The sequence below is a fragment of the Elephantulus edwardii genome, unplaced genomic scaffold (genome assembly GCF_000299155.1).
Source record: "Elephantulus edwardii isolate Elephantulus edwardi_28Jun2011 unplaced genomic scaffold, EleEdw1.0 scaffold00373, whole genome shotgun sequence".
Lineage (NCBI taxonomy): Eukaryota > Metazoa > Chordata > Mammalia > Macroscelidea > Macroscelididae > Elephantulus > Elephantulus edwardii.
The window spans coordinates 622,057-632,695 of record NW_006400123.1 but is presented as its reverse complement, the minus strand read 5'-3'; the positions used below and the strand labels follow the sequence as shown (position 1 = coordinate 632,695).

The 10,639-nt window shown below is 40.5% G+C and overlaps 1 protein-coding gene across 4 annotated transcripts in view; it reads right to left on the bottom strand.

Annotated features, from left to right (window-relative positions):
- The window catches only part of PARP8 (poly (ADP-ribose) polymerase family, member 8), a 364,740-nt gene that overhangs the window by 353,129 nt on the left and 972 nt on the right, over window positions 1-10,639 (bottom strand). For 2 of the 4 annotated variants that reach the window (XM_006902146.1, XM_006902149.1), the window contains exons 2-3: window positions 10,181-10,282; window positions 9,199-9,253 (exon numbers count right to left, since the gene is read on the bottom strand). In XM_006902146.1, the coding sequence (XP_006902208.1) occupies window positions 9,199-9,253; window positions 10,181-10,282 (157 nt within the window). Of the gene's footprint in view, window positions 1-9,198; window positions 9,254-10,180; window positions 10,413-10,639 lie in introns of those variants that run through there. The other 2 variants (XM_006902147.1, XM_006902148.1) reach the window with 2 other exon arrangements.

Here is a 10,639-nt window from a genome sequence, read left to right as displayed (position 1 = left end):
ATTTTAAAGGAGACACTACAATGTGTTTTGGTGCACTGAATAGTAAATACTCAGGAAGAGTCCAGAATTCAAATATAACTAAAAAGAAAACACAGATCAGGTCCCAATAAGATTGAGAAGACAAGTTTTACTAACAAAAAACACAATTCTTAATAGTCGATTCTGGGGTCCATTAAATAAAACCAACTTTGTTGCTGTTAGTGCTCTCGAGTTGAAGACGACTCATAGTGACCCTAGCAACCCTATAAACAAAAGACCTGAACACTTGTATAACTTTCATCGTTTCTCCAAGTTCATAGAGTTTCTGGATGTAAGCTGAATCGGAAGTGGATTCCACTCCTGCTTCCAAGCTTGTTTTAACTGGGGAGCTCCACCAAACATTGTCCACTATCGGTACCCATTATTGCATTTGACACATCAGTGTCACAGTGGTTAGCATCACAGCAACCACGAGTTACCTCTATACAGCAAATAGCAGACCAGTGCTATACCACTTACAAGAATGTTTGACCAAAAACAATAAAAACAAATTTAGGGAACTGAAAAAGAGAAGATTATATGTTAATGCTTGACTAAAATCCCATACTAAGTCACTGACAGAGGCATAAGGCAAAGATTTAAGTCCTACAGTGCAATTTATCAGAGTAAATCAAAGAAGAGAATTATATTTTTATGGTTGTTAGGTGACATCAAGTACAGTACGACTCACAGTGACCCTATAAACAACAGACTTGAACCTTGTCCTATCCTGTGCCATCCTCATCATCTCTAACACACTGAGTCCATTGCTACAGTCACTTTGCCAATCCATCGCTTTAGCATTGATACAATTCCATTCAAATGGTCTTTTTTAACTGTTGCAGAAAGGACGGAGAACATAAATTAACTGTCCCAATATTTGAACAAGGATTCCACAATCAATGTACAAAATGTTCTGATTATTATGCTTAGCAAAGGGATCGAGCACTTCTCTTTAAAACCAGTGTATTTTCAGGGCAATCCTTGGCCGATTCTATTAGCAATACTTTCCTATCTCCAAACATTTCCAACTATTCTAGTTATGCCAGTTTAACCAATGCCCTTAAACCTTACATAAACATTGACTTACACTAAAATATATCCCTAGCTAACTGTGAATTAATTCAACTATCCAAGCCTCAGTTTCTTTAGCAGTAAAATATAAAAACAGCAGACAACATACTAAATTTGTCTTTGCTGTAAAGAGCACAGCATACAGACTGTTACTAAGTAAATGTCATTAGTAGCATCACCTTAATTGATGAAATAAATGGAGTTTAAATATATGTTTTAATATATAAGCTTCAATAATGTTACACTTGTGTAAAATTGGTAGTTATTTTAGGTCAGTGGTTTTTAAAACCATTTAAAAATGAAATCTCTTTCAAAGAAAATTTTATTCAGGACAGAGAAGAGGTAAAACAACTGTAATTTAAAATGGGGTAAAAAAAATCCACATCCTTATTTGCCTTTCTATTTTTTTTCACACCTCTGCTCCTCTCTCAGTCAGTTTACCGTAGGGTCTGAGGGGTCCATGCAATACACCTTTTTAAAAAAATAAAAATCAACTTCTTCTTCCCATTTTCCCCCCAAGTCCTGTTACTTTTAGTGCTTGATTTTGTGGAATTCACAATTTCTTCTGAAATGAGCATACTGTGTTATAGCAGAAACACCTGAAATTTTGTGAATTTAAAAAAGGGACTCATCTGTATTTGAAGACTGTCTCTTCTTTTGTACTTGTTTCAATAAAGAGAACAGAACGCCTATTAACAATGTAAATGTGGCCTAGAGGGCTCTGGTGGCCTGGTCTGTAAGGGAGCCATACTAACAACCCAAACACTATGACTCTCTGGCGATTTGAATCTACCAGGAGACCTTCACAGGGAAAAAAAAAAGTACAATCTACTCTGTGGGATTTACAGCTCTGAGTTTGTTCCAATTCGACAGCAAGGAACTTTTTTAATTTGGTTGAATTTTCTATACTTAAAAAAATATTTTGGATAAAAGTTGATATAACATATAATTATGCTAATCAAGTAACCACTGCCAAGAGGAATACATTAATCTTTAATGGAGGAAAAAATGATCACTCTTTTCATCCTGACACCCTAAGGAGTACTTGAGAATTTTAAAATAATTGTATATTCCAAGATTTCTAAAATGAGCGTGTATTTATTTCTTTCATAGCAAAAAGTAATAAATCTTACTTTTAAAATGATAGAATTACTTCTGCACTCCCTCATTCCACTACATTCCAACACAAATACACACACACTTTAAAGAAAATTTTACAAATTGCACTGTGACAATTAAGTAGATTATCACTCTCCATAACATCCCATGAGTTAGCAAATTACACACTGGAACCCAGGTGGAAGTGAGTCCCCAGAAAGTTGGCTTGATCACAAAAATGCTGTTGATTTTGTTAAAGAGAATTACATAGTTTTTTAAGTCCAAACACCGATGTGTCACAGTCTCCACAGCTCACTATTATCCTATATAGCTGTATTAAGTTTCTCTGACGAAAGTATGTTGACCATGTGACTCAAGAGACCAATGGTATAACTTTGCTAAGCAGTTTGTCATCCTGGATTATCATCTTGGATCAACATGAAATTCCACTGCAAGTATTCTCATCAGATTATGGGCTCCCTTTGAACTGCTTCAATGTCTCCACACATAGTCATCTGATTTGGAAATTACTTCTCACCTGCCAGAAGATCTTTAAGCATTTCTCTTTAGCATTCAACATACATTTATTGAGAAATTATGCTGTACTAGACGATACTAGGAGTCCTGAAGCACAATCATTAAGTGTTTGCATTTTAAGGGAAAGAGTGACATCTTGAACTCACCATCCAACAGCTGGTGGGAGAAAGATTTGATGATCTGCTCCTACTTTTTTCTAAGAAACACTATGGGGCCAGTCCTACTCTATAGGATCAGGTCACTCTGAGTCAGAACTGAGTCAACAGCACCCAACAACAAGCAGTTTGTGTGCTACGGACTAGAGAAATCACAAAGACTAAGCCAGAGTCGTCCAATCAAATGGCTGGTCCACTCTGACAGTTTCAGAAACACACAGCATATCCCTATTAGAGAAGACAATGACAGAAAGGTTTATCATTGGAGAATGTGATTTAGGAAAAATCTCAATGATGAGGGTGAATCAATATTGAAATAGGGAGACATGTAGGGAGGTAGGATAAATATAGGGAGACATTTATGAAAGTAGGATAAATATGAGCGTTTCAAGCGTTAAGTACAAAGGCTGACGAGAAAGGGGCAGCAGCACAGTGTTTCTGAGGAACTTTGGGTCATGAGCTGTGCACTTGATGCTCTGATTCACTTGGACAGAAAGCCCTACAACAGGGAGTCACATTAAAAAGATGACAACCTAACCACAAATACATAGAATGAATATATACAATCAGGGATGTATAAATGTAGCCAATATTCACTACTATTCACAAGGTTTTTACTGGCCATTTTTTCTTCCAGAAGACTAGTCCTTCCTAATCGCTCTTCATCTAGAAGCTCAGCTGAAAGCTGCATACTCTGACTCTGCTGACATTTGAAATAACAGTGGCACAGCTTCAGCGTCACAGACACATAAGCCACCACAGTAAAACAAGCTGATGTCTCTGGGTTGGCACAGTGTCTAAAACAATGGGCTCACACAGGATCGTGCAGTGTTTCATCTTTTTGTGCACAGGGACCCTGTAAGGCTGAACAAAACTGGCAGCAACTTACAACAGCATACATACGCACCTCTGAACATTCTGCCAAAGTTTAAACAAGAAACTATAGTTATATTCCTGGTTCGAAAGTTCTCAGTTCCAAAAAAAAAAAAAAGATTTCTTCAAAAATTTCTAAAGGAAATGTGTTAACATCATGTGCTTGAGTGTGGAGAAAAGTAACATCTCAAATAATACAGTGCAATCTTTGGAGAAAATTGCTGTTGTTGTTAATTGCCATCAAGTTGAAAACGACTCAGCGATCCTATGAACAAAAGACCTGAACCCTTTTGATAACGATCATTTCTCAGAGTTCCTTGAATTTCCAGAGGCATGTAATATATGAAATGCATATTACTGTATATGCACATAAAACAGAAATTCTGAAAGAACATGTAAGTAACAGAAGATGGAGAAATTTTGTGGGGTTTTGCTCATTGTTATGTGCCATCAAGTTGCTTGCAACTCACAGCAACCCTATACACAACAGCTCTGTACCCTGCTGCCCTATCTTGAGCTAGTCTCACTAATTCAGACACACATTTCCCCATTACCCGAGTCAATCCCTCTCGTCACAGTAATAAGAAGTGTGCTCTGTTGTACACAGGATTTTCGAAGGCCTTTCATTCCAGAAGGGGATGACCAATCCTTCTTCTCAGTCTGTCTTAATTTGGATGCTCAGCTTTAGAACAACATCTGACAGAAAGCAGCAGATGAAAGACAGTTCCTCATTACAGAAATAACCAATGGATTCAGTGTTGGTCCTTGATGGTTTTGCTTATTTTTCTATATTTTTTTCACAATAATTAACCATTTTTTTACTTTTTTTAATTAACCATTTTTATGGGGAGCCCCGGTGGCCTGGTGGCAGGAAGCTGCACTGCAATCCCAAGGGCTCACGGTTCAAATCCACCAGGTGCTCTGCCGGGGAAGGAGGGACGGTCTCCTCCTGTACCAGTCAGATCTGATTTGACGGTACACACAAATAATAAAATAAAATTAAATTTTTAAAAAAACCACAAAAAACAATAATTAACCATTTTTAAAGTTTAAGTGTTGTATCTTCACAATACTTTTTTTGTTTGCTTAAAGCTTACAATCAGTAAATCCCAGAACGGTCTGTTAAGCAGGCTCCCTGAGTCGCCCTTTCTCTTTCCCTGTTTCTGTAAACCACTGGTCACAGGAAATCAACATGCTTCCTTGTTACCCTCAAAGAGCTCAGTAACCTTCATCACACACTTCATCCCTAACTCTACATCTAATTTCATGTGGAGTTAAACCCACTTTAAATCCAAATTTTATTCTAAAATTTGGAGACAAAGAATCCAAATCCAGAACCTTTCTGGTTTTAATGAGTTTACTCCTACTAAGCTCAATAGGGACGAAAGGAATAAGAGAAATAAAAAAGAACAAGAGGAGATCACAAACATGACTAAGTTTTTACAGATGGAATAACTTTTGCATAATCTTATAGCTGTATACAGCTGAAACTCCTGGCTTTCAGTTCTACATACTCTATTGTTGCTGCTGTTAGGTACCATCGAGTTGTAATCAACTCATTGCTGACTCTCCAGTGAGTTTTCAGAGGCAGTACAGTGCATGGGAGGAGACTGCTCATCTTTCTCCTAGGGGCGCAGCTGATGGATTCAAACTGTGTTCCCTCAGCCTGGCAAGACAGCTCCCTACCACATCAGTGTTCTTCCCTCTAAAATTAAGAGGCAGCAAAGGTGAAGAGCCTAAGGAAGGCCCTGAACTGCTAACGGCTGTACTGCAATTAACCTGAAGACTCAAAGAACCACTGAGATAAAATAAATGGAATCAATTTTTCCATGTATGTCCAACGTCAGTCTAGAGACTAAGGTGTGCCTGATCCAGGCCAATTACTTGCTATGCATCAGAGAGCTGGACAATGACTAAGGATGACTGAAGAAAAACCAGTGCCTTTGAATTGTGATGCTAGAGTATTGAGCATACCATGGACCTCCAAGAGAACAAACAGGTTTGTTCTGGAGAGGGTGAAACTAAGTTCCCCTTTGGAGGCAAAGAGTTTGAAATTCTGTTTCACATACTTTAGGTATGGGGTCAAGAGGGAAGAGGGACCAGTCACTGGAGAAGGACAAGCTTGGAAGAGTAGATGGACAACACAGGAGAGGAACACCCAAGATGAGATGGACACATTAACTGGGATAACAGGGTTAGGTGTGTCAGAGTCAGTGAAGCAGGCTCAGGATAGGGCAGAGTTCAGAGCTATTGTACATAAGGTTGCTATGAGTTGCAGGCACATAACAACATTAATAACCAAATCCACACCTTTAACATTATTGAAGATACTGTGTTCTTCTTCATTAAGCATTTCTTAATCAACAGACACTAAAATTACAACTCTCAAGTAGGTATTTGCATAATTTTTAATGTTAAAAAGTGCCTGCTCATAAAGTTTGGGAACACCTATACAAAGAAAGCACAGATCTTAGCTTGTGAAATAACAAGGTTCAAAGGTAGCTCTGTCATTTGGCTGGGTGATTTTGAACACACTTGTAAAACTCAAGAACCAGAGTTCACACATATAAAAGTTGGGAAAATAATAATTCTATGAGACTACCCATTAGAGAACAGTGAATTATTAGTCTTCCAAATGGTTTAACTCAGTTTCCTCACTCCCTAACTAAAGTCCATCAAGGAACAGATACATCAAGTAAAGTACATCAAGGAACAGAGGAACAGATACCAGCGAACATTTTGTATATCTGAGGACTGCAATTACCCCTCATCTACTTAACCATAAGAAATGTACATACTTGGGGAGGAAAAAAGACTGTCAACATTATTTATGTTTTTTAATTACAGTATATAAGCACAATTTTTATCTTTGGAACAAAGTGTAATTCATTACTGAAAAGTGTCAGACAGGAAATGGTATAATAAGTTTGATCTACAACTTGAATTGAAAATTATCCTTGATGCATGTTCTCAGTGGTTTAGATGAAATTGTAGTAAAATACATTTCAGGATAATTATATACTATCTCACCACAGGACTCTCACTTCCTTCAGATGGTAAAAGTCAATCTAGTTTACCTGAAATAACACTCTTAATTGAACATTATGAACTGACAGACACATTAGATCAAAACAGAAGAGTATTATTTTACTTTTAAATGTCTGACTGCCTTGTTAGAATGGAAAAGTTGGTAATAAAATACCAGACGTCAATATGCTGATGTTGTGCTTATGCGCCCCTGTATCAGAACTGACTCATAACTGCCCAGGAACAGACTGTCCATCTCTCCCTCTGGTGAATTCTAAATGCTTACCTTTGGTTTGGCAGTACAAATCCTTATTCACTAGGCCATCAGAACTTCCAAGGCCTTTAATATAAGTAGGCAATGAAACTACACACACTAACAGGCACACAACACACACACATTTTCAAAAAAACTATTTCAGGAAAATGTTCTCTACCAAGAGATACAAGCCATCTTTACTATACCACAAAGCCTTTTGTACGTTGTATCATTAACAGGCTTTAAAGAAGACAAGACCATCATGCCAGGAATTGTACCAGTTGTCTTCCCCTTTTTACAGGCAGCTCCACTTTAGAGACAGAGTTCCAGGAATTTAAATCAGGATAGAAAGAAAATACCATCCCTTAATAAAATTACATAGCAAAAGAAACTTATTTTACTTTAGAACAACTTTGGAACTTGTCTGATACTTGTCCTGCATCCAAAAACTAAAGTTACCTTAATTATTCCTTCCACCACCACCCCAGGTCTTGCTCCTTAAGGCATGCTCCTTCTACCTTCTCTAAGATTTGCTATGTTAACATTGCTTCAATAATCTGCTAATCAAGAATCTTAATGAGATTTTTACAGTTGAAGTGTTTATAGTTCAACTCCCTCTTTCCACATATACCTAAACTGAAGCCAAAAGAACGCAGGTCTGTTTGGGAGTTTTTAAAAATAAAAAAGCTAGTTAGCTGAAAAGCCCACATAGGATTTTCCCTGGCCCCTTATCTCTCACTAGATGAATAGCAGCAACTGGGAAACTGATCATCTGAGCAGCTATCTACTTGAATGCATGGGGAATATTTTCAGCAGGACACTCTATGAGCAGCATATTTTAACAGTTAAAATAATCCTAAAGGATATTAAATGTATGAGCAATTTATTTGACTCTTCTCTAATTTAATTCTTTTTTAAATTCCTAATTAAAAATAAAAAATAATGATACTCCAGGAAACGAAGACATACTGTAATTTCATTCTCTCCGTAAAAAGTACTTACTCATGTAAATTTACTGATTCACTGTCACATTTTCTGCTATTATATCAAGTCAACAAAATAGTCTGGGGTTTAGGATATTTATATATATACTTATATAATTACTATTATTAATGTTCTCGAAGCACATTTTAATTAATGTTTCGGGTTTTGGTTTTTGTAAGGAAAAAGTAAAATGTAGCACAAATCCTAAGTTTTTTAAAAGCTCACATGAATTGCAAGGTCTTTAAAAATTATTTTACAAAAGAACACTTCACTTGTAATTTTTAAGTTTGTAAATATTGTACATTTCAACTCCCTTAGCTTAGAGACATTTTCAAACGTGAGCTAATATTAAATAAATGTCACCAGTGGTGGATCAGGGGAGTCCTCTTAAGTCTAAATCTCTTACAATCTTCATACTGGGCCACTACTCTTTTAAACAACCATGTTCCCAAAGGACTAAAAAAAGAGAAAACCCTAACTTTGCAAGTAAAGGTAACAAACATCTTAATGGTTATCTTTCATTTTAACTCGAGTTCGATAAACACAAAATAGGATGAGTTTCCTTCAAACTGTTAATACAGCTCTTTTTATTTTTCCCTAAAACAGAGAAGCCGTACACTCCAGCAACAATACACCTCTCCAAATTCTTTCCTACAACCAAATGTGAAAACCAAAACAGCATTCCTTTAAAAAAAAATTAAAATAAAACCGTATGGAGAATTGGCAGACTGTTTATTTCGCTATCAACCTTCAGAAAACATGGAAACGCGAATCCTCAGCTCACCAAGATTACTTGAAATCAAACTGTTTTGTGACATGCTATCTCCTTATGCATTTCACTCCAGACCGAGTATTCCTTCTTTGTACCCCACTTGACTCCGTGAACCCCAAAACGCCTCAAGAGCTAAAATACTACAGTAGTGCTTTAACGTCAAGAGCTTAAAGAGTTGTGTTCACTGCCAGTGGCATGGATTTACAAACTCTTGAGTTAACCGAATTTCTCCACCGCCATTCAAGCCCTGGGTACCTCTGGCTTGTTGGGACGTGGTTTTAGAAAGAACAACATCAACAAAGCGGGGGAAAAAAACCCAACCCGAACACGGAACATGATAAGAACAAAGGAAACACAAGCGTGTGAACAGGAAATGAAGCTACTCTATATATACACACAAATACCTTTTGGGGCCGCCAATGTAGGTGAAAGTAAAGGTGGAGTCAGAGTATCTGAAATCTGAAACAAAAAGTGCTGTTAAATGCTACCCTTCGCTTGGATTTTTTTAAATTTTTTAACTCTGCTCATGATTTGGGCCCCGTGTTTCTGCAGAAACCAAAGGCCGGCCTTGGCTGAGAGGGTGGCAGGCGGCCTCGCCAGAGGGGACACTTCGCACCGGCCAACTACAGCGGGAGGCCGCCCCCCGCAACAAGTGCCGGCTGCCATGGCAACGGCGGGAATTTCCCAGGCGGGGCGGCCGGAAGCGGCCCCCGTCAGGCTCGCGGCCGCTGGAGCAACCTCAGAGCCCTCTCCCCGGGGCGCAAAATGGACCCTCAGGCTGGGGCGCTAGGTGTCTCGGGAGCCCGAGCAGCCTTTCTCTTTCCGGGGCAATGTATTTCCAAGTGGAGAGGTCTGCAGAGAGTGGACCGGGCTGGCCTTCGGCCCCGCGCTTCCCCCCGGGGGGCCTCAGCACTGAGCGCAGCCCCGAGCGCAGCGCAGCGCAACGCAGCGGGCTCCATTCCCGGCCGCCGCCGCCGCTGCCACTCAGCCCATTGCGCAAACCCAGCGGGTCCAGCCCGCCTGGCTCGGCCACTGCTGCTGGAAACGGGGAGACGGGCTTGGACGCTCCCCGATATCTGCGGGGGGAGGGGAGAGACGGAAAACAGAATGCACTGTCCATCAGCCTAGACCTTCTCGGGCCACCCAGGCTCTGGCCCTGGAACTGTGGCTGCCCAGGCAGAGAGGGAGGGGGGAAGTGAGCCTGACACCCCCTCCCCCTTTTGGCTCCCGTTCCCGTGGCTGCAGCTGTTGCCAAACGAACCCCGGAATGGGGACGTGCAGCCTACCCCCAGCCACACAGAGCGCGGTCAGAACCCCGGGAAGGGAGGCGGCGGGCGGGCCGAGGAAGCGGCGCTGGGTCCGAGGCTGTGAAAGGCGAGAACTCACCTGCAAACAGGCAGTCCTTTTCGGCTCTGGACTTCTGGATCACGACGTCGATATCCTTCTGAATTCGCTCTTGCCTTGAACACATCCCCATGAAATAAATCCCTGGAAAAGAAGCAGCCGCTATTTCCACCCCACCCCACCCCCCTCACACGCTTCGAGCTTTTGTAAATATTCAGTTAAAAATGAAACCTCTGGCCAAGGCAGGGGCTGAAGCCGAAGTGCTTTCGGAAGTGATCCGGGGTGAGAGAGGAGGAGGTAGAGGAGGCGGAGGGGGGGGAGGTCGGCTTTGCATTCCCAGATGTGACCGCCCAGCTGCTCCTTGCCGCTGCTGGATTCCAATTTCCTCCCCTCCTGACAATGGATGGTGATGACACCCAGTCTCACTTTCTCCCTCCCCCGCCCGGACCAACGGCCGTGGGGGCCGACGGTGCTTTGGGGACGGCCTGAGAGCGATCACCC